This window comes from Xenia sp. Carnegie-2017, unplaced genomic scaffold (genome assembly GCF_021976095.1).
Source record: "Xenia sp. Carnegie-2017 unplaced genomic scaffold, XeniaSp_v1 HiC_scaffold_6, whole genome shotgun sequence".
Classification (NCBI taxonomy): domain Eukaryota; kingdom Metazoa; phylum Cnidaria; class Anthozoa; order Malacalcyonacea; family Xeniidae; genus Xenia; species Xenia sp. Carnegie-2017.
Window position 1 is genome coordinate 3,882,337 of NW_025813526.1, and position 25,557 is coordinate 3,907,893.

Genomic DNA, 25,557 nt, shown 5'->3' on the forward strand with positions numbered 1-25,557 from the left:
AACTGTTTGATAACGACAAAGAAATCAATTGTATCCACAGGCCTCGTCATTCACGACAAGAAAACATCTCTAAAAGACAACACGTTGATAAAAGGCAAAAGGAAAATTGTGATGAAAATAACATAGAAAAGAAATGCATGCATTGTGGAAACAAACATCCTAAACAAAAATGTCTAGCGTTTGGTCGGCAATGTAATAAATGCAAAAAATTAAATCATTACGCCAAGATGTGTCGCTCAAGTGGAAAATTTAACTCAACAGGCCTTTTGCAGCTAGAGGTCACGTGCTTAGGTAACGCCATACTGGAGAGCACGCTTTCCATTAAACAATGGCGAGTACAAGGCAATTTAATATGTAGAGTAAATTTTCTTTGTTTTTGTGGCGATTTCGGCTAGACAACACTAACATGGCGTCAAATCAAGGTATGTGAAAAGCAAAATTTTTCAATTCTTTTTCTTGACTTTTTTTAATCGAAAAATGAGTCACAAGTAGGAGATTTGGCTTTCGGGAAGGTATTAATGATTAATCTAATGTATTTTCATGTTTTTATGCATGCTTCTCCAGATGATTCGTGTACCGAAAGTAAAGACATAAGTTCTCTTCCTAACTTGACTTTTGCATTTGTCGAGAAGTATGCAAAAGAGTTGTCAGGATGTCAGAGTACCGCAAAGGCCTACAAGTTTTTTGCTGAACCTGGATATTTACATGAAATGAAAGGTGAATTGCCAATCATTGTTCGCGTTTTCTTTAGTTACTAAGCTTACTTTCAGAGTGTGATTAATTTGATCTCATAAAAATTTTAATATTCTTTTGTCAGTTACAACCAAGGATGATTTAGCTGTCATAAATGCTCGATGCTATCGATCAATGAAGAAAAATGAGCCTCCACATGTACTTGAAACCAAGATCAACATTGTTAACAGTTCAATTTCTGCAAGGTGTTCATGTGTAGCTGGTGTTGGGGGATACTGCCATCATGTCGTTGGATTGCTGTTCTTTCTAGCCCATTGCAAACAGCTAGGTCTTCGCTCATTGCCCGATTCATTGACATGCACTAGTATGCCTCAAAGATGGAGTGTACCCAGAGGAAAAAAGATAGAAGAGAAGAAGATTCAAGATGTGCTTGTCAAAAAACCAAGAGCAGGGGCTAATTTCACCAAATTTATTAAAAGCACACTATATTCACCTTCAAATGTTTATTTACCAATGACAAAAGAAAATTTTGATGATTTTGAAAGCAAACCATTAATAGCAAGTATACTTCCAAGTGAAAAGAACCTTGCAAGTATCCCACTTGTGCAAAGTAAATTTGGAGAAGTTCCTAAAGGATGTGTTCTTTCTTACCAGCAAAAGCTCTCTCAAGACTATGTTATCAATGATTTCAGTTGTACCAACTTTCCAAAACTACCATTGGCTTCAGCGGAAATGAGATTTAAGAATAATTGTTCCAGTTGTCTCACAAAGCAACAACAAGCTTCTTTAGATGCTATAATGATTACTCAAGAAGAGTCACTTGATATCCAAGAGAAAACAATCACTCAAAGTGCAAACAGTTTGTGGCATATGTTAAGAAGTAAAAGAATCACAGCAAGTAAGTTTGGGATTGTTGCAAGACGGTCGAGAGATTTTGAAAATCTTGTAAAACAGCTCAATCCATCTCGTCATGTCATAACTGCAGCTATGAAAAGAGGCATTGATTTAGAATCTACAGCTGCAATGGCCTATGCTAATGTTGCTAAGAATGGGTCTGTGAATCTATTTCCTTCTGGGTTAATTATTCATCCCAGATGTCCTTGGTTGGGCTGCAGTCCAGACCGATTGGTATATGACCTACAAGCAGCTGAGAGTTGTTGCAACCCTTTTGGATTGTTGGAAATCAAAGTTGTCAAGGAAGGTGAAAATGAATTTGCTAATGTTAGATATCTTTCAAAAAATGTGGCTACAAATGACTTTATTTTGAAGAACACTGATATTTACTTTTACCAAGTACAGTGTCAGTTAGCTTTGACAGGTCTTGAGTGGTGTGACTTTTTTAGCTACATAAGTGACACACATTTTGTTTGCAATAGGATTAAATTTAACAAAGACTTTTTTCAAGAGGCAAAAAATAAGGTTGATGGTTTTTATTTTCAATATTTTTTAAAGTGATTGTCGTAAACTTGTGATAATTTTCTACAATTTTGTGAAAATCTCTCTTTTATTCTCATAGTCATAGTCTGTTACATGTTTTTTAGCTACATTTAATTCTTTTTGACAAGACAACTGTAATCCAATATTTACAATTGTTAATTCTTACTAGGATCAGAAATTAGTGGGCCTTGGAAATTGGTAAGCAAACATGCAACTGTGTATATTTGATTATTTGACCCCAATGAAGTAAGTGGTATATCAGAATCAAAAATATGATACTCTTTTATCCTTCGGATAGCCCTTTCCACATGTATGCTGACACTTGCAATTTCTTTGGTTTTTTGAACATCATTTTGAGTAAACTGAACATTACTCTCTAAGAAGGGGGGAATATTAAGTATTGCTTTCTTTTCTAATAACAGATATTATATATCAAAACCATTGTCTCCCTATATTGAATCTCCCTCCTCAATTAAATCTAAGATGCCACAACACCTAGTTATTTCTTTATCTGAGATTGCTCCAATATATAACCCAGATACAAAAGAGACTGCCCCATGAGGAGAGATCCCAACCAAACCTTTAAGGGTAGTGTTGCTTTTATAGCTTGAGTATAATTGTGACTGTAATAATAAGGAGCTGGGAGTTTGTACGAAAATTTCTGTGCAATCTATTATAACTCTAGTACTTGGGTAAAGCCTACGAAAACACTGGGGCATGTAATTATTGACATTTTCCCTAGAAGGCCAGATTACTTGACATCCCAACATGAAATATAAGTAATTGCTCCATGTAACTATTTTTCGGCTAACAGAGGATATATGTATTTTAAATCTATGAGCAAGGTCTTGCTCAAATAAGCCCAATCTAATACGAACCAGGAACATAAACAACTCGTCTATAACTAGCATGGTTCGTGCTTTTGGACGACTTTCTCTATCTCCTGTAGCATAACAATAGGTCATTCTCTCAGCAGTTGGTTTTATGATTTCATAAAAAGCCTTAATGTGTTCATAAGAAACAAATCCTGTGTAGAATCTAAGTCATTGTTAGTTGAAAATCTTTCTAAACCAAATTTGGATAGTGCTAACTCCTCGGCAGCAGCCTTCTTGGTATTTTCAATTTCTTTATGTGCTTGGGCCTTGAATGCATTCATTTCTTCCATAACAGAAGCTGTTTCTTCCTTACTTTTTTTTAATTCTTGGGTTTTCAGAATTACCTCCAATCTTAATCCTTCCAACTCTTCTTGCATTTTTAGCAAAGGATCGACTGTGCACACTTCACTGCCAGTTTCTTCAATTGCAGTTTCTTCAGTTTGTGTCTCTCTAAAGCAAATAACATTTTAATCATTAAGAAACGGTACAGGTGAAGGCGATAATATAAACTTATTATTGACAATTCCATACCCAGTACAAGTGCTAATTAGTTCTTCTTTTGGAGTCATTGAAGACCAGTCAAATTGGCTGGGAACAGACCCTTTTTAATAAACACCGTCCTGCATTATCAGGAGGTAGGTAATCGTCCTCTAAAAAGTGTCTCGAGCAAACCCTTGTGCTGCTTGATATCTTATAAAGTTAAAACAAAACATAGCATTAGTGCGTATTTATTTACAAATGATGCACTATCTAAGATTCACTGAAGAAATATGCAAGAGCTTTTTATAATAATACAAAGCTACCTTGAAATCAGGCCCTTCGTCTCTTCAGATTTTGACCAGCCAAAGTTTACGGGTTTCTTTGCCGTCATTGGCACTTGGAATGCGATGGAACTTCAGGTCTTGGTGATATCTGGAATCTCCATTACATAGAGGCACACAACAGTGGTAACTTGATCTTTTTTTGGCTTTAAAGTCGCTGAGCACTGAAGTTTATTTTGAACACTTGCGGAATCTTCGAGAATGAGTGAAAATTTACTCCTTTTCAGTTAAAAGTCAAGAAAAAGAATTGATGAAAAATTTTGCTTGTCACTTACCTTGATTCGACGCCATGTGTTAATATTTAGCAAAGTTGTTTGGTTAGAGCAAACATTTATTTAATGTAGTGAGCTAATTAAATAAGAGGATTCAATACAAAACTATAATCGTAACGAACGACTCAGAGGAATGTCAATAGTTTATATATACAAAAATATCACGTGACTAAATAGACTGAACTATATATGTGAATACGAACTAGCGTTCTATTTTTCGTAAAGTGATGCATTATAATCTTTAACACTCCCTCTCGAAAAATATGAACTGTAACTAATCAATTAAACATTTAAAGAGTTCTTCTAACTTTCATGAGTTCTCTCATACTTTGAAATTTCGTCTTGCCTAATGGTTTGGTCAGCAAATCTGCTAACATTTCATCTGTAGGACAATAGTCAAGAGGTATTTCTTTATTAGATACTCTATCACGGATATAATGACATTTGATATAGATATGCTTGGTTCGAGGATGATACTTTGGATTTTTGGATAATGCTATAGCTCCTTGATTATCTTCTTTAATCGGAGTGGGTTTTCTTTGAACAAAACTTAAGTCTGAAAGCAGTGCACGTAGCCACATTGCTTCTTGAGAAGCCAAAGATGCAGCAACATATTCTGCCTCCGTTTATGAAAGTGCTACGACACTTTGCTTTTTATTAGCCCAACTGATTACTCCTCCGCATAAAGTAAACAGATATCCTGATTGCGATTTCCTTCCATTTGGATTACTTCCCCAATCTGCATCAACATAACCTTTTAAGTCTATATCAACTTCTTTCTTTCCATCATAAACAATTCCGTAATCAATTGTTCCTTTGACGTATCGCAATATACGTTTTGCAGCTATCCAGTGTTCTTTTCCGCGTTTCGAACAAAATTGATTTACTATTCCCAGTGCTTGTGCAAGGTCAGGTCTTGTTCCAGTAAAACTGCATATGTCAATCCTCCAATCAACGCTTGATACTTAGTAGTTTCAACTGGCTCTTCTTGATTGGGTAGCAACTTTGCTCCTTGACTAACAGGTGTTGCAACTGGTTTACACTGATCCATACCGAACTTTGCCAATAAATTAGTAAGATATTTCGATTGATGTAATTTCATTCTTTTTCTTTCTCTGTCTCGTTCAACTTGAATTCCAAGACAACAACTTATTTCTCCAAGATCCTTCATTTCAAAACGTTTTCTTAATGCTTCCTTTTCTCTTTGCAATATTTTGAAATTATTACTGGCTAGAATTATGTCGTCAACGTATAAGGCAATAACCATAATATCATCTCCCTCTCGCTTTATATACAGGCAAGGGTCTGATTTTGATTGTAGATATTCTGAACCTTTCAAAAATTGGTCGATGGTGATGTACCAACATCGTGATGACTGTTTCAATCCATAAATGCTCTTGTTCAGTTTACAGACGAGTTTTTCTTCTCCCTTTTTTATGTATCCTTCAGGCTGGGACATGTAAATTTCTTCTTCCAATTCACCGTTCAAAAAGGCTGTGGAAACATCCATTTGATGTATCTCAAAATTAAGCTGGTTTGCAATTGCCAACAAAGAACGAATTGATTTATACTTTGCAACAGGCGAAAAAATTTCGTCATAATCCAAACCTGGTTCCTGAGAAAAACCTTTTGCGACCAGACGAGCTTTATGTCTCTCTACAGATGCATCCACGTTGTATTTTACTTTAAATACCCAACGACAATTGATAGTTTTTCGTTTTTCGGGAAGATCAACTAATGTCCATGTTTTGTTCTTGATATGAGCTGCGTATTCATCATCCATGGCATATTTCCAATGCTTCTTATCAGGACCAGTTAGAGCTTCATCTACGGTTGTGGGTTCTGTTAAACTTAGCTCTTCATTTATGAATGCTGTGTTACTTTCCCACCAATTTCCAGTAATCACTGTCCCATATCTTTCTGGAGGTTTTCGTTGAAGAAATGAACGTCGTGGTTGTTCTTCGATTTCTGTTTCTTGCAAAATGTTTGACTGATTCATGTCTTGATTAGGATCTATTGTGGTATCGTCTTTATGATTCGGTGAAGGTAAAGAAAGATTAGTGATCGTAAATTCTTCTTTAATAAATCTTGAATTCATTTCATTGAGATCAACTATTTCTTTCTTTGTTTGTTTGATAAATTCATCTTCATTAAACAAGACATCTCTGGATATATAAACCTTTTGAGTCTCAAGGTCAAAAAGTCTATATCCTTTACTTGAAAGACTGTAACCAACAAATATACATCTTTTTGTTTTCGAATCCCATTTCTTTCTATTTTCCTTTGATACATGCATATAGGCAGTACATCCAAATACCTTAAAATGCGATACATCTGGTTTCTTTCCATAGAAGCTTTCATAAGGTGTCATTCCATTAACAGCTGCTGTAGGACTTCGATTTCTAATAACGACTGCTGTGCATACAGCTTCAGCCCAAACCTTTTCTCAAGATTTGCATGACACATCATGGACCTAGCCGCTTCTTGTATAGTTCGGTTCATTTTCTCGGATACACCATTCTGTTGTGGTGTTCTAGGTACACTTAATTGATGTTGAATTCCCTTTTCTTTAAGATAGTTCATGAACTCTTTGGATCTATATTCACCGCCATTATCTGATCTAAGGATTTTGATCTTCTTCTCTGTGAAATTTGTCACCATAGCTTCATATTCCTTAAACTTCTCTAATACCTCATTTTTTCTTTTTATAAAGTAAACAGCTGTGAATCTGGACTTATCGTCAATAAAGGTAACATAGTAACGACTACCACCATAACTGTTTTCTTGCATAGGTCCACAAACGTCACTGTGAATGATTTCAAGAATTTCCTTTGCTTGAGTTGCTTGTCCTTTGGGAAATGAAATTCGATTCTGTTTGCCCTTTGCACAACCTTCACAGAACTTAGGTTCTTTTGTAGACTCAAAATCCAACCCATTAACCAATTTGTGATCTCTCAATAATTGCAAATTCTTTATACTCAAATGACCATACCTCTGATGCCATAAATCCTCTTGATGATCTTTTTTAACCATATTGACATCATGGAATTTATCATTCTTTAAACTTGCATCAAGTATGTATAAGCTATTTCGTAGCTTACCAGATCCCATGACAGTTCCTGATGTGTCAAAGATAACACATCCACTTTCTTGAAGATGAATTGAATATCCTTGCTTAGTCGTGGCACTTACTGAAAATAGATTCTTCGCAAGGTCTGGAACATGCAAAACATCCACCAATCTTACAGGTTTATATTTCTTACCAGCTTTGATGTTAAGCCAAATATTTCCTTTTCCAAATGCTTGGACAACACGATTATCTCCCAGACGTACCTTTTGTGGGCTTGCAAAATGAACATAGCCAACCATCATTTTCTTTTCATATGACATGTGTTGGGATGCTCCTGAGTCTATATACCATTCAAAGTCTTTATGATTTTTAGATTCCGATGACCAAAATAATGCATGTTCAACAGATGCATTAAATGATGTATCTTCTTTTCTTTCTTTGGGGTCTCTTGACTTATTTTTCTTGGGTTTATTGCAATTTCTTGTCCAATGTCCAGGGATTCCACAATTGTAACATTTTCCTTTTTTCTTGTATTTTATTTTTATTTTATTGTTTCTCTCATTTTTTGACAATAGAGCATCTTCTCTAGCATCTGCACTTGATAAATTTTCTTTACGTTTGTAGTCTTCATGCAACAACCTTGCTACTACAAATTCCAATGTTAAATCATCAGCACGAGACTCTAAAGCTGTAATCAAGTTACTGTAGGATTCCAGGAGGCTACATAAGAGCGTTGCAACCTGATCATCCTCTGTTATAGATGCACCCAGCACTTCAAGCTGACTTGCCAAAGCTTTCATTTTATTAATATGCTCAGTCATAGATTCATCAATCCCCATAGTTGCCAAGAAATATTTCTTTCGAAGAAACAGTTTGTTCGCCAAAGACTTTACTTCATAGTGGTCTTCCAATTTTGACCATGCTTCCTTCGCTGTTTCAGCCAATCAAACTATTGACAATTGTTCGTCCTTTAATGATAAACAGATTGTAGCGAGAGCTTTTCTTTCTTGTCTTTGTAATTGTTTGCGTTGAGTTTCAGTAGAATCTTCAACAGAAGGCTCAACCTCAACGCCATTAACAATATCCCAAAGATCTTTATCTTCTAGGATCATTTGTAACTTAAATTTCCAAAGATGAAAGTTCTCTCCATTAAATTTTTCGATTCGATGCAACAACCTGACACCATTGTCAAAACTTGTCAAAAATAAGGCTAATTTATCTATAAATTACACTCAACAAGTCCTCAAACCGAACAGGCGCTCTCTGGGCCCATAACCTGTTAATATTTAGCAAAGTTGTTTGGTTTGAGCAAACATTTATTTAATGTAGTGAGCTAATTAAATAAGAGGATTCAATACAAAACTATAATCGTAACGAACGACTCAGAGGAATGTCAATAGTTTATATATACAAAAATATCACGTGACTAAATAGACTGAACTATATATGTGAATATGAACTAGCGTTCTATTTTTCGTATAGTGAAGCATTATAATCTTTAACACTACGTTAGTGTTGTCTAGCCGGAATCGCCACAAAAACAAAGAAAATTTACTCTACATATTAAATTGCCTTGTACTCGCCATTGTTTAATGGAAAGCGTGCTCTCCAGTATGGCGTTACCTAAGCACGTGACCTCTAGCTGCAAAAGACCAATTGAGACAAAGGGATCTAACAATGGATCTAATCAAGAAGAAGTAAGCGACGATTTCCTCTTCCTCGATACAATACAAGCTGCCATAAACGAAACAAGAATCAATCACAATCAAGCGGAATATGCAACACTGTGCGTGAACAATACTGAAGTCAAGTTAAAACTAGATACTGGGGCAGAAGTGAACGTCATCCCAGTTAAAACATATAAATCGTTAGCTGGCACTACAAGAATACCGTTAAAAAAGCAAGCAGTTAATCTCATCGCATACAACAGCAAGCCAGTTCCTGTTAAAGCTGTATGTACTCTGCATTGCAAATACCGAGAAGAAGAGTACGATTTGGAATTCTTTATATCAGATACACCCAGTGAGCCAATACTCAGTATAGCAGCCTGCAAAGAATTAAACCTCATCAACTTTACTCAAGGACTGAAATCACAAGTATCCGATGAGAGCTTATGAAAGAAGTTTTTGAGAGCTACTTTGATTCACTCTCAAACAGCGAGTCATTTTATTCACTTGCAAACAGGGAGTCTCTTATTCACTTGCAAACTTCTTACACTGGAGAGTCTACGATCCCAAAAACAACAACATTTAACCAAGTAAAAATTGAAATGTATGAAAAATGTTTTTTAAAAACAATATTCAATATCTATTAAATGAAATTAAATGAAGATATGATCTTCGCACTTTGCTGGACAATTTAAGCAATTGTCTCATGAACCTGGAAAATTCAGGTGACTCAAAGGGATTCGAACCCATGACCTCTGCGATGCTAGTGCAGTGCTCTGACCAACTGAGCTATGAAGTCACACAGTGGTGAGCAGGCCAATTTTGTTGGGCTCATGTTTTCTCGTGAAAGGAATGTCATATGAAAGAATGTTTTATGCAGTGCGGTGTTTGAAATTAAATGAAGATGTGATCTTTGCACTTTGCTGGACAATTTAAGCAATTGTCTCATGAACCTGAAAAATTCAGGTGACTCAACGGGATTTGAACCCGTGACGTCTGCAAAATCATTTAACATGTCTGGTGACACAATAAGCAGAACATGCATCCAATGAAGCATGTGATGCAAATACCTTCTGAAGACAAAATCAATTATAACAAAGCACTCAAGAAGCTCTTTAAAATTCTCTATTTATTCTTTATTTTATTCTCTATTTAGAAGTTATCATGTACAAATTGGTCATAAGTTTCTCAAATTTAAACGTCCATGACGTGAAATCGAGATTCAAAGAGAAATCCTTGAATCCTGGGAACAATAGGCAGGGCCAGCAAAATCACTGGCCTTTCGATGCTTTTTGACTTTGCTCTTCAATAAAGCCTATCTTTTTTTGTGTATCAACTCTTTCGAAAGCTTTGAACACACAATGTGGTTTACAGTTTCGGCATCAGCCTTCGGTTTACGATGATATTTTAGTAGCCAGATTATTAAGCAAGGAAAAGCTTTCATGGTAAATAACCAAAGATATCTGCTTTGACAGCATATATATACATGGAAATAAATGATGGTTATAATGATAGTGTTTTGTAATGTTTCAGTCTATAAACACGAACCTCGCACATAAAGAAAATTACTCACAGGATTAAGTTTGGTCATGCCTTTCAAAATCAGCATGACCAGATGACATAAAATGTTGCGTTTGAGCATGCTCAGATGCTCTTATCCAATCAGATTAGCAAAAATTTCACTTTAAATGAAGATATGATCTTTGCACTTTCCTGGACAATTTAAGCAATTGTCTCATGAACCTGAAAAATTCTGGTGACTCAATCCCGTTGAATTTTCAACCACACCATGAATTTTCTCCCTCAGGGCAATACTGGTGCATTTGCTTGTCTTTTGTTAAAGCATAATGGTGCCAAATAGCTTTTACTGCCCTCTCCATGCCATCAATACTCCCCTTATTTTCCTTTAGAGCTTTCCCATAATACCTTTGGAACATGTCAATTAGGTTGTCGGTGACACGATTGCGACCTCCAATAGACATATGCCTTATTCATATTTAATGAAAATGCGCGCTGTGCATTCTGGTCTTAGTAGTCACGCTACTACGGTAAACATCAACATGGCCACTGCGGATAGTGAGTGTGTAGCTGTTCTTTGTCGTCTTTCAGAGGTAACTCAAACGAATGAAAACCCTAGTTCTTTTCAGAACTCTTGCACAGGTATTCAGGAGTTTGTTACATCTGAAGCTTATGGCAAGGAAATCCCAGAAACGTCGACGAAGGCGAAGATAGTTGGTGTAAATTCTAATACCGTTGCAAGTCCAGATGAAGAACTCGCGACATTTGGTTGCTTAGATTGGACAAAGTCTTTGGCTAATCTTCCATCTTTTACGCACGAGAAGCTTGAGCATAAGCTAGTTGAAAGTAGAAGAGGAAAATCCGATAATTATGCGCCTAACGCTTTTAGAAATATGAAGAAAGGTTACGGTCTCTGGCGAGAAGGATATGTAAAGAATACAATGGTAAAACAAATGTTCCTACTTCAAATTGGAGGTTGTATTTGTTGTAAAGGCCCGTGTTGGTGCATTTATGAAAAGTGTGAGCTACTCTGTATTTGTTCATTTAAATCAGAGAACTGCTGAAGTGGAGTATAGTATTTGTAACTGTAAAGCAGGACAAGCTGGTGGAGTCTTTGCCTGAAGATCCATCTCTATGTATTATAAACAAGATTTTTAAGAATGTGGCTACAGATTATAGTCCTCCTTTGGGCTATTCTAAACAACAATTGTATGTAATGTTGAAAACAGTTTTTGTCACCGTTATCCAAGCCAAAGAAATATGCATGAATACAATGGAACAAAAAAAAAGTCCTTGGTATGATGAAAGGTGGAAAAGACTAACTGCTTCTATTTTTGGAAAAGTTATAAATCAAAGAAAAACTATACACCCTACATTGTTGCTTAAAACAATCACCAAATCTAACAAATTTTTTAAAAATATACCTCAACCACTAAATTTGGGTATAGATAATGAGAAGATTGCTCTTGAAAAATACAAACCTAAATCTTTACTGGAAGAAAATACACACTTAAGCCATTGTGGCCTGGTTATTAGCCCGAAATGGCCATGGCTTGGATGTAGTCTACCTTGTCCTGCTTTACAGTTACAAATACTATACTCCACTTCAGCAGTTCTCTGATTTAAATGAACAAATACAGAGTAGCTCACACTTTTTATAAATGCACCAACACACGCCTTTACAACAAATACAACCTCCAATTTGAAGTAGGAACAAGTGTTTTACCATTGTATTCTTTACATATCCTTCTCGCCAGAGACCGTAACCTTTCTTCATATTTCTAAAAGCGTTAGGCGCATAATTATCGGATTTTCCTCTTCTACTTTCAACTAGCTTATGCTCAAGCTTCTCGTGCGTAAAAGATGGAAGATTAGCCAAAGACTTTGTCCAATCTAAGCGACCAAATGTCGCGAGTTCTTCATCTGGACTTGCAACGGTATTAGAATTTACACCAACTATCTTCGCCTTCGTCGACGTTTCTGGGATTTCCTTGCCATAAGCTTCAGATGTAACAAACTCCTGAATACCTGTGCAAGAGTTCTGAAAAGAACTAGGGTTTTCATTCGTTTGAGTTACCTCTGAAAGACGACAAAGAACAGCTACACACTCACTATCCGCAGTGGCCATGTTGATGTTTACCGTAGTAGCGTGACTACTAAGACCAGAATGCACAGCGCGCATTTTCATTAAATATGAATAAGGCATATGGTCTATTGTTTTGCCATCAGACAATTTAGTATTCCTCAAATCTCTTTTCCTTTTACTAAGCCTTCCTCCCATCCTCTTTTGAATATGTATAACACATTCAATTTTTTGTACCTTCACATCTCGATATGGGTCCGAGCGTAAAACATCGCGATGTGAGGAGGAATCGCCATCACCTACAAGATCAACATAACGCAAGTTATGCTTCTCCAATGACCGTAGCCAGATCCCCCCTGCACCAGCAGCTTCCATTGCTTTAGCAGATCTGTCAAAGTTGGCATTACATTTAGGACTATGGGTTTCCATCAAATGAATATACTCCTCTGAGTCTGGGTCAAGATGTTTCTTGCAATGGCATTGGTAACACACCTTACTTTTCAGTTCAAAGTCAAGGACTTTACCACTATCAATTTCAATAGCAGACACCATACCATATAGAGATTGAAAACCTCTTCTTGCCCAGGTACCATCACATGAAAGTGCAATATCCAATGCTTCATGCTTGCCCACATTGCTTTTGGCTCGCACTTCTTTTGCTGCTTTTTTCATTTCATACTCAGCGGCTTCCTGTGAAACATGGGAAAACGCCTTCACATGGGTGTTGTAGGATTTTTTTGCTGCTGGCCCTGGCATGTCCATAACAGAACAAAATTTAACCAAAGCTGATCTTCCCTTTCCAATTACTCTCATAGCCAAAGTAACTCGATGATTCACATCATAAAATTGACCTTTATATTTGACCACTCTTTGTGAGGTTGGGAGCTCAGTACAGGTATCACAAGAAGAGTTAGAACATTGTAACACCAATTGTTTTAGCCAATCCACATCCTCCAGGTTTTTCTAACAGCCGTAATCTACCTTTCAAACAGCCTTTGCAAACGGCACATTTTGATATAATTTGACCAAGCATAGCTACGTCTTGAAAGCAATAACCAGTGGGAATTCAGGGTGTGCATGTTGTCGTATGGCTGGATGAGCTTTTATCCCGAGGAATTTTCTTCGCTGAAATACTGGTTTTGCCATCGTCGTTATTTTCTTTCGGCTTTCTAGAACGTTTCCTTCATGGACCGGTCAACCCCCTTGGCGGGGATTAATACTGGCCGGTATACAAATGTTGTTTGTTTGTTTGTTTTCTAGAACGTTTCCTTGATCTAACAGGTCTTCTCAAAGATCGATATTTAGTTCTAGGCATTGCCAGAAAACCTTTGGAAAGCTTTTGAATAACAACTGTAAAACCGTTGAACATGTACTGGTCACGCTTGATATACAAATTAGATACCAGGCTCTATAGGAGAACCCCAGCCCAGGTCTTAAGCTATTCACATACACGCTTTCTAGCCTTGTAACCAGTGTTTCAATGGTTGTTACCCTGTTTATTAACCTAATGAAAAAATGGGGAAAACAACAACTTTTCAAATTTGTTGCCATAGAAACGCCATGGACTTTAAAATACCATCTTCAAAAAACATAGAATTTTCAGCATTAAAATAATGTTTTCAACAAAACAAAAGGTAAAACTTAAAAATGTATATGCTAAGGAAGGGTTGTATGGAAAAATTTTAAAAAAATAAAATTCATGATTTTGCTGGTATCTACTACCTTAAAGGGTCCTTTTATAGCTTAATATATAGCTTCTATAGGTGCCCTTTTAGCATATCATTTCTGTCTCCCTGGATATACCTCCATTGAGGCATTTGTGAGAGGCTGCAAATATTCAATGTGACAGTCTAATGTGAGAACACTATCTTACAAAATTAATCTCTCCTTACCTCCCAGTTGTATAGTCAGTTACATCAGAATTCTTAGCCTTGTTCTGTTTGAGAGTTTTTTTTTGCCATCACTTTTGTTTTCCTTGGCTTTGGGCTCGGATTTGTGACATGCAGAACAGTAACCAACGCTTCTACCAATCATGCAGTCTATTGTTTCCTCATTATTTTCATATGTATAACATTAATTTCATACTGGTAATTCACATATCAAACCAATATAATTTGTTTGATCATAACAAGCACAATAACGATCATCTGAAATCTGAAAAGCACATGCCATGTTGCCATAATGGTTGTTAGTTTTGTTATCGTCACATGGTACTGTGAGAGGAAAAATACATGTTAATAACTTTACTAAATAAACAAAGATGTGGAGGGATGTTTGTGTTAAAATGAAAATTATTTGTTTCATGTGAAGTAGGACATTTGAATCCAAATTGACATGCAGTTGATATTTCTGACTTGTGATGTTGAAATTTATTGTAAGATTGCTCGAAATTAAAACAGTCAAAACTAATTCAAATGTCAACCTTCACATGAGCTTTAAAGTTGGAATAAAGATCGACTCTTGTGAAGCTAGACGTTTGAGCCTGGCCTAAATGTGATAAATCAACGGTCGGCCAAGAAATGAAAAAGCAATAACAAGGACTGAGTTAAATATAAATGTACTCATATTTGATTAGCTAGAAAACAATCCTTGAGCTCGTTTGTCAATTGATGTGCAAAGCTTGTACTGAGTCAAGTTGATTTGCAGCAGTTTGCACTACACCCTATTCTTCACAATCTTCACAATCAGGTTGTTACACTTGTGGTCCGTAAAGACATACAACATTGCATTTAACATAAATCAACATAGTTGATGATGATGATGATGATGAAACTTTATTAAAGTTTCATGTTAAAGTTTCATGATGATGATGAAACTTTATTAAAAGAGGGTAACACGTGACACAACAAGTGTGAAAAACTTGTGGCCCTCAAACTAACAAACTACGAGATCAATTACAATTTAAAAACCAGAATTACACAAGACTAAAATACTAAAAAACTAAATAATAAATTATTCTGTGAGCATATTTGAATTATCTTTATCAATTTCTTTATTCTACATAACTTGCATTTATTTGAGTGAATTGTTAAGGAGAATTTGTTATATTTTTTAGTTATATTTATTTCAAAAAGCAAAAGTCGCAGAATGTTTTTCTCTTAAGGAGAACATTAAAGAAACTGCATGCATAATGGTATTGTTTAATTGTGCCAACAAACATGCATGTAAAAGGTGGAAAATTGGTAGCTTTTGGGCTAAAGTTTTGGAGGAGTGTGGACATCCAAACTAGTAAATTCGCCCAAATATCTCTATATGTCGTGGCGATGAAATTGGGAAGGGTTTCAGGAGACATACGAGAGCGAGCAGCAAAGGCAAAAAACATCGCTGAAGACATTTCATTACTATAAATTACACGAGGTTTAATTCGCGACTTTACAAAGTGTCCGTTTAATACACGTTGGTAGCTAAATACAGGCTTAACTGTATATTTTATTTTTCTTATTTAAGAATTATTACATGCATGAGTGATTTTTTGAATGACATAGCTAATAATGAAAACTTATTTGAATAAACAAAAAGTTTTTGCCAGAATGAAGCAACGAAACGTTCAAAATCTTGACTTAAATAATAAAGCCATGTGATTAAATGAGGCTAAAATTACGTTTAACCATATTACGTAAAATGTTGTGAAATACAAACATTTGTCTGTAAGGATTTTTATAAAATTTGTTGACAAACGCCATCTTACAACTAATGCATAGTCGTTTGCAAAATTGTAGAAACCCCCATTCAATGAAACATGGCAGAATCGGCACAAGAAAAAAGTCCTATGGAGCAATAATGTGAGCAGATTTTTCCCTTCTATTATTGTAAAAGCTAATTTACAAGCAAGGCATGAAAATAGAGAATGCAAGCCGATTGTAAAACTTCTGTCATAATCTTTGTATTTGTAGGTTATTGGCTCTAGCATTCCGAGAAGTTGTATGCATGCACATGAGAAACAGGAAAGGAGATGCAGCAAAAAAAACTCCTATATCAGGCCATAAGAATGTATTGATTGACATAAATGAATTTCCATTATTGACATGATAAGGGGAGAACGATAAGTCTGCAAAAATACAAGTCAGCAAAGCAGAAAATATGCAAGTAGAAGTGAAGACGTTGGAAACTTTTTCTTGACGAAAAGGCAGCATGTGCTACACCCTCCAGTCATATTCGTGTTTCAAGTAGGCAGCCTCATACCCCCAAAGTATACACTCCAAATTGCAACGAACAAGCTGTTTATTGCTTTTGCCACTGAAAAGACATTGGATGGTACTAGTGTGCTATTTTGAGAAGCAACGATACATGGAGTATTATCATCCTAGATGTATTGGTTTAAAGCATTTAAAAAATAAGGAAGATGGAGAATGTTTTAGCAACTGTCTTGATGGTGTTTTATTCATGTGCCCTGGTATGCAGAAAGAAAACAGAAGAGGAAACAAGTGGCTGGATGAAAAAAAGAGTGTAACACATGTGTAAAATAGTTCAAAACAAGCAAACCAATCCAATTCACATTTGTGGACTGAACAAAATGAATATATGGTCATACAAAAAGTTAGCAGACTTATCAGCCCAAATGTGCCCACAAATGATGAAGTATTTTCTGCAGAGAATCAAGATGCTGCAATTGAAGCTGCTTGCAAAGAAGTGAATATAGCTGGCTCTTATTCATCAGATGATGCAAATTACGGTGAAACACCAGATAACGTGAATTACAATGACATGCCAGATAACGTGAATTACGTTGACATGGCAGATAATGTGAATTACGATGACATACCAGACGACTTGAATTATGACATGGCAGATGACATGTATCACAATGACATGCCACATGACGCATTAATAACGCTCAGAGAAATAGGAGACGATACAGAATTATCAAAAATCAACAGCTTAAAAGGGAGTGATTTGATGTATGTTTCCAAAGACAATGACGATATTGGGAATGAAAAGAGGAGTGACAAAAACCATTTGTTGCAGAAGAAGCTGTTCATACAAGACCACCAGCTTTCAATATTTTGCCAATTTCTCATGACATCTTAGGTCGCATGATGGATTGTCCAAAACTAATTAGTAACTTCTAGACACTCACTAATGTCAATCAAATTGAAAAGTCAAGGTTATGTTCTAAATCTAAGCAAAAATTAGTATCAGGCTGTACCAATTACAACCAAGGGCAATCATACCATAAATGGATAAAATGAAAGGAAATATAATTTTTTACAACAAATTCAAGTAGCATGTCCGTTAAAAATTTCTTTATTATCAAGAAAAAATGGAATCAAACGAGTTATACAAAAATTTTTTATTTTATTTGAAAGATAAAAGAAACAAAAAGCGTTTTGATATGTTTATAAAGAGAAATGAAGAAAAAAATTTAAGAGTATCAAAAGAAAATTAAGAAAAAAATCAATTTCAAGAAAAAAATGAGTATGTTTCTCTACAAACACCAATACCGAATTGGACAAATGCTGAGACAATCTGCAATGAAAATCAAAATCGTGCATCACCATCACCAGATTCTCCACAACCCATGGATGAAGATACAGAAAAAGCGATGGTAAAATAAATTCTTGTTTGAATAATTATCCTCATAATATTCAAAAATCACCTCCTTTACCCATTAAGAATGTATATTCATCAAAAAATTCTCCTAAAAAAGATGCATCTTTAACTCTTATGAATATCATGTCTCCAATCTCAATCTCAAGTCTTATGTCACCAAGCACGTATAATTCTCTCATAAATTCATGTCCCCACACCGCGTACTATTTTGAGAGAACTAGAAGACGTTGAATTTAATCAACCTGAAGAAATGAATCAAGATCAAGGATTTACAAGTCCTAATAATAATACTTTGAATCAAGATCAAGTATTTGCTCATCCCGAGCAAGTATTTACAAGTTTTCCTTAGAATTCTACTGATTGGAAAGGAAAAAAAAGACAATTGATGAATGTTACTGAAAGCATAAAAAAAGAGAGGACGTCCCACCAAAAAACAAAAACTTGAAGAATACAACACTGAAATCATTAAAAATCCTGAATACACTTGCAATATGTTATATTTAAACACCGAACAAAATTGTGTAAGTAGACAGTTTTATTCACTTATAAAAGGAAATATCATATGTAAAAATAAGGAGGAAGTAATTTTTTAAATGATCTATTTGAGAAAAGAAAAAAATTACTTGATCAATTAAAAGAACTCAACCAAGTAATTAATTTAAACAACACAATGGAGTATTTTTTTGAAAAATAATTTAAAATTCACTTATAATTACACTGTGCAACACTCAAAAAAGTACAGAAAATCTGTGGTCATTTTTATATGCACAATAATATGAGAAATTCATGTCTGGCCTTCGTTTTGTTGAATTAGGCATAGATTTTTCAAAATTCGCCATTACTGAAATTCACGACTGTGGATTTCAAAATTCACAATTAATATTTTAATCTATGCCTAAACAGAGTTTTGGATTCACCCGTGTATGGGATGCACATATATTTATGATATTGCTCAAAATAAATGTGGGATAGTATAGTAAAGGCAAGTAGGGAGGGGAGGGTTGTTAGACAAAAGGGACAGTAGGGAGTGGAGGGTGGGTAGACAAAGCATGACAACACATCAGCCATATTTGTTTTCACTTGCGATGTATATGTTGTTTGGTTTTAATCTGTTTTATTTAATGATATTATGGCTCTTTTCATATGCTTTAGTACGTTTATTTCAGTAATGGCGTCAAAAATGGGATACTGACGACTTTGCAGTCCATAAAGTCTATTAAAATGCTTTTATTTTATTAAATTTTTGATTTTTAAACACGTAGGTAGTTTAATTAAAAAAATTTAGTCTGTGAAAATATATAATAAATGATGTTCTGCACTTTTCATTTTTTTAAATTCAATATAAGTCAGAAAAATGTAAAATATTAATTGTCAAGGTTTTTTTTAATTTTTTATAGCTCAGAACCTTATTTGATAATTGTCTTTATTCTTTAGATTTTGGCTTTGAGGATGACTTCAAGACAGTGCAAAATGATCCAAGCAAATTCTGCTACATATGTGGCGAATTAACATTTGCTAAAGAAAGGCGCAGCATTACCAGCAATATCAAGAAATTGTACAAAGTACTTTCATTGTGATATGGGAGACCAAGACAAGCCATGGGCTCCTCATGCCTGTTGCCTTACATGTGTGAAAACATTGAGCGCATGGTATGCAAAAAAGAATGTTCACATGAAGTTTGGTGTGCCAATGATTTGGCGAGAGCAGAAAGATCATTCTAATGATTGCTATTTTTGTCAGCAAGATTATACGGGCTGTACAACAGCGAAAAAAAAGAAACGCATTGTTTACCCAAATTTGCAATCAGCAATATGCCCAGTTGAGCACTCAAAAGAATTACCTGTACCAAAACCCCCTGATCAGGAAATGTGGAGTTCAAGCAGTGGGGATGAACATTACAGTGATGAATCAGTAGAATTTTCTAATTCAGAAAGCAATAATAAACCAATACTATTTTCTCAAGACGCTCTAAATGACTTATGCAGAGATCTTTATTTAACCAAAGACAAAAGTGAACTTCTTGCATCAAGGCTTAAAGAACGAAATCTTCTTAGAAAAGGTGTGAAAATAACATTATACAGAAAACGTGCACAAAACTTGCATTTTTTGTTCACTTTGAAAGATGATTTATGTTTCTGCAATGACATTATTGAACTTTTTGAACAACTGGAAATACCATATGATAACACCAACTGGCGACTTTTCTTAGATGCATCCAAGGAAAGTGTAAAAGCTGTTTTGCTTCACAATGGGAACACCCTGCCACCTGTTCCTATAGCTTACAGCACAACCATGAAAGAATCATATGAAAATTTAAAAACTATTTTAACAAGCATAAAGTATGAAGTCCATAAATGGCATGTTTGTGCAGATTTCAAGGTTATAGCCATGCTCACTGGCCTTCAGCCAGGCTATACTAAATTTTGTTGCTTCTTGTGCTTGTGGGACTCTAGAGCAAGAGCTGAACACTATGTACGCAAACACTGGCCCGCTAGAGATGAAATTGAGCAGGGAAAACATAACATCAAACACAAACCACTTCTGCAAAGTGATAGAATCCATTTACCACCTTTGCATATTAAGCTCGGTTTGTTCAAGCAGTTTGTGAAAGCACTAGACAAGGATTCCTTGGCATTTGCATATCTTGCAGAAAAGTTTCCTTCATTAAGTCAAGCTAAAATAAAAGAAGGTATCTTCGTAGGTCCCCAAATTCGAAAAATTGTTCTTGATGAAATTTTTGACACACATCTCACGAGAAAAGAAAAATGTGCCTTTGAGTCATTCAAGAAAGTTTGTGATAACTTCCTGGGAAAACATCGTTCAGAAGACTATGTGCAAGTTGTGAATGATCTACTGCGTCATTTTCATGATATGGGATGTAACATGTCTCTAAAAGTTCATGTGCTCCACTCTCATTTGGATTTTTTTGCTGAGAATCTTGGCCATGTGAGTGATGAACATGGCGAAAGGTTTCATCAAGATATTTCATTAATAGAAAAACGTTTTAAAGGAAAATGGAACACTGGTATGTTGGCAGACTACTGCTGGAATTTAAAAAAGGATGATGACACTCTACACAAGAGAGTTAAGAGGACAAATGTTGTTTAAACTGGTGATTTCGTTGTTTTATATATATATGTGTTTTTTTAATATATAATATTACAGTACATGAAAATGGCACCTAATCCAGAGAAATAAATGTCAGATTTGGAATCAGCATACTTTTCTTACACCGAAACAGGTCTTATATGTCTTGTACTTTTTTTTCACTTCAATTTTGTTGCACAGTGTTATTTGTAAATACTTCATATAATACTTGTGAATGTTTTATGCAGTGCGGTGTTTGAAATTAAATGAAGATATGATCTTCGCACTTTGCTGGACAATTTAAGCAATCGTCTCAGGACCTGAAAAAATCAGGTGACTCAACAGGATTCGAACCCATGACCTCTGCGGTGCCGGTGCAGTGCTCTGACCAACTGAGCTATGAAGTCACACAGTGGTGAGCAGGTCAATATTGTTGGGCTCATGTTTTCTCGTGAAAGGAACCTGATTTTTTCAGGTCCTGAGACGATTGCTTAAATTGTCCAGCAAAGTGCGAAGATCATATCTTCATTTAATTTCAAACACCGCACTGCATAAAACATTCATACTACATTCCTTTCACGAGAAAACATGAGCCCAACAATATTGACCTGCTCACCACTGTGTGACTTCATAGCTCAGTTGGTCAGAGCACTGCACCGGCACCGCAGAGGTCATGGGTTCGAATCCCGTTGAGTCACCTGATTTTTTCAGGTCCTGAGACGATTGCTTAAATTGTCCAGCAAAGTGCGAAGATCATATCTTCATTTAACTTCATATAATACTTCATAAAAAATACTTCATATAATAAAAAAATTTCATGTTTTTGTATTTTTCTGAAGACAGTATCAGATTGTACCTTGCACGGTTATTAAAGATGTTCGTTTAATAGATGTGATGACTGTTGGTGTTAATAAAGCACCTCTACATATTTTAAAAATTCTGTTAAAATTAATTGTTTCAAACAATCACTAATTCATCTATAAAAAGAAGCATTGACTAATGTTTTGCAGCATAGCTACCGTTCGTATCAAAGGATGCAAGTAATTATTTCTAGCACATACTATTACCTCAGTGAATTAAAGTCAAAACGAATTGATTTAAAGAAATGTGGACCAGCAGAGAAGTGGGACGTCAACAAATATTCTTATCTTATCTTTAAAAAGGAAATTACCTGTAGGAAATTCTTTGCAAAAGTGCATGCAAAGCTTTTACTTACTTATGGTTTCAATTAATACATATTTTGTTTGTCGTATGATTTGAGTAATATAAGATTGGCTTTTTTTAAAAGTGGAAAAGCAAAATTTATAAACTACGTACATGGTACCGTTTGACAAGAAAAATTGTCCTTTCCTGACCCATGATCGTGTCTTTTCATGTATTGTTGCCTTTTATGACTCGTAGCTGTACAAACTGAAATTTGATATTTTTTACATTTTAAACAGGACGTTTCGGAAGAGGCTGTCGTTTATGTCCATGACGAAGATTTCAGTGAAAGAAGTTCAATGAGCGAAAATGATGAAGGGTATGAATGAATCAGCTTGAATACCTACGTTTCTCAATGCTCTTACACTTTTTTCCATACTATTTGTATAGAGTTTTTGATGGATACTACAAGAAAAATTTATCACTTCCGCAATTTAAGAGTGGTAAAGAAGTCCTCTCGCCAAAAGAGAGAGTCAAAGTTTTGCTTGTACCCCATCCTCCTGAGCGAGTATGTAAGATTACACCCACCAATGTATCAAATAACGTTACAATCTTGATTGATGCCTCTGAATTTAAAGAATGGGATGATTGGAAATGTGACAATATGGGTGCTTGGAAAACAATGGGGGTGAAAAAGACTTGATTTTGTATCTCTGAGGGAAGGATAAGCGAAGTAGGTCAATGTAAAACCAATAAAAATGAAGGTTTCTATACATTGGTGAGAATATATTACAAAAGTAAGACATCTCCTGACATCAAGCAGTATGTGGCATATCTAGAAGGTACAGGCATTTTTAAACGTTTTGGACCCAATCATTTTACTGGCATTGATTTTTGACCATGACTAATTTTAATTCTTCATTGAAGACAGAACTTGCCAGTGCAGCAAGTGACCTTCTCAGAAAGAGAATGCAAGCCAAAAATTGCCGATTCAAAACAAAGCAAATCAGGAGTGCAAGAGGCAGCAATTAAGCCAATGGAAAGATTCCTTTATTTGTGACGTATCAGCTGCTCCTGAACTCAGATGTGTTCTGTGTTACCATTGGCAGCTTAATGAGATCGAGCAATTCTGCACGGATCCTCAAAACTTTGTAATTTTTGCATATCCCACACTCAATCTAGGAAACTTCAATTTAACTGTTACGACATATTGCAATTTGAAAGTTGTAACAAGAATAGAAGGTCATCATCTTTTAACAATAGGACCTCTTCTAATTAGCCAAACCAAAACAACTGAATCGTATGATTACTTCTTTGGGAAATTGACTTCCCTTAATAAAAACATAAAAAACGTTCTTGCCATTGCGACAGATGGGGAAGAGGCTTTTATCAGTGCCATAAAGAACAGTATGTGCTATGCAATTCATTTACGATGATTTGGGCGCAATTTGCCGCGAAAACTGTAAATTACATTTGAGAAAATCAAATGTGTCGGACACAGCACACAATATTTTTCTTGATGACATATTTGGAAAAAGATCAGGGGAAATTTATGATAAGGGTATGCTTGCAAAAACCTATTAGTAAACTGCCATTTCTTATAACACTGCACATTTTACGTTATCTTTTAGGCTTACTAGACTCCATCGATGAAAGTGAATTTCTCTCCTATCTCAATGCGCTGAAAAAGATATGATATAAAAGAGAATGTTCTTTTTTGAGTGCAAATCAAGAGCCATCTTTCTTCAAATTTATATATGAAAAGCTAGCTGTATCATAAAAAAAAAATTTTTGTACAATATATTCCATAAGTTTCCTTTTCAAGAAACCTTTGTGTCTATAGTGATTGAACAGTTTATTCTTGTTAAATTTACATTTCAACTAAATGTCTCTAAATAAATTTTCTAATAGACGCAAATGATCGCAAAAAGTATGATGACAGAAGTTCGAAGGAATTGTGGAATGGGAGACCCACCCACACCATTCTACACAAATTTACCCGAGTCTGCCAATGCTATCATAAAAAGAGCAGTGAACTTTCAAGAAAATGACATGTCAACATTTGCAATGAAAATGAGACAACTAATCAAGCAACAATGTGAAGATGTAAGAAGTGCTTTACTTAATTCCCTACATGCTAATCGAGAAGTATTCTCATCTTCAACTCACAAAACAACAATGGTTTGCTAAGAGCGCTGCCCAACGTAAGGCTCACGAAAGAAAACTGGACCAGACCTTTTTCGTAGAGGATGAGCAAACTAAAGAAGACAAATCTCTTTCTCTATTCTTATCAGTGACACCCGAAGACACTAACCTATCGAGTGTACCAGTCAAATCATGGAAAGAGTTTTTAGAAAAGCTCATAAACTGTTAATGCAGGATGGAGCTATAGTTTCAGCCTCAGGAGGAAACAGTAAATCGTTTCAAGCGAAACATCGGGAAGACCTCACTATGTATTCATTGAAAGTAGTGGGAGAGTTACGTGTGAAAACTGCCCTGGATGGGCCTCAGCAAACTTTTGCAAACATGCTGTGGCAATAACAGAAAAAACAAGCAGCCTAAAAGAATATGTTGCATGGCTAGAACGTACAAAAAATCTCACTTACTTTACAACTCTTGTCATCCTTCAACTCCAGTAAAGGTGTTGGAAAAAAGGGAAATAATTTAGCAACCAAGCAAAGAAAGGGAGGTAGGAAAAAGAAAGACAATGATTCAATAATGATTGTGGATCAAATAAATCAGAGTAATTTGCAATCACGGCAACATCAGGTTCTTCTTAATAAGCCACAAATTATAGGGAATATTATTTTCAACAGCAGCAAACACAAATCAAGCAGCCAAAACAGCAAGTACAGCAAAAACATTAACAGAACTTATAAGATCTCCATCTCCACCTCCAAAATTTGCAAGAACATGCACAACAAATATGCAATCCACAAGAATCCACGCATACAGGTATTACGATCGGCTCAACATAACAGGTCAATTAGTATGTGAAAACGCACATCCTCTCATATCGCAACCCTCCAAACTGATTAACCCTTTTCCATTATCTGAAGATATCTGCATTTCTCCTGGATATCCTAACCCAATTTATCAGTCGTATCTACTGTATTTACTGCAGTATTGTCCACCTCAAGTCAAAACATGCTATGGATGCAGTCAGCAACTTAAACCAGGTGGTTTAATAAGAAATCCTCCTTATGATTTAGTAATTGTATTGAAAACATTGAGAGGATATTATGATAAGGAAGAAACGCTAAAACAACGTCCAGGAAACGTCTATTACCATGTTAACAGAGGCTGCATAAGAAGTGAACAATCCCATTTTGCGGCAACAC

General features: G+C 35.5%; 1 protein-coding gene, 1 non-coding gene and 1 pseudogene across 2 annotated transcripts; 1 reads left to right on the forward strand and 2 right to left on the reverse strand.

The window, feature by feature from the left end:
• Positions 1-477: 477 nt before the first annotated feature.
• Positions 478-2,275, forward strand: LOC124457979. The gene is made up of 2 exons (XM_047008105.1): positions 478-717; positions 818-2,275. The coding sequence occupies exons 1-2, from the start codon at positions 519-521 to the stop codon at positions 2,146-2,148; spliced, it is 1,530 nt and encodes a 509-aa protein (XP_046864061.1). The 5' UTR covers positions 478-518; the 3' UTR covers positions 2,149-2,275.
• On the reverse strand, positions 2,109-4,679 carry LOC124456914 (annotated as a pseudogene).
• A 4,881-nt stretch (positions 4,680-9,560) lies between these two features.
• Trnaa-agc lies at positions 9,561-9,635 on the reverse strand. The gene has a single exon. It is a non-coding gene; the product is annotated as a tRNA-Ala (tRNA).
• Between the last annotated feature and the right edge of the window lie 15,922 nt (positions 9,636-25,557).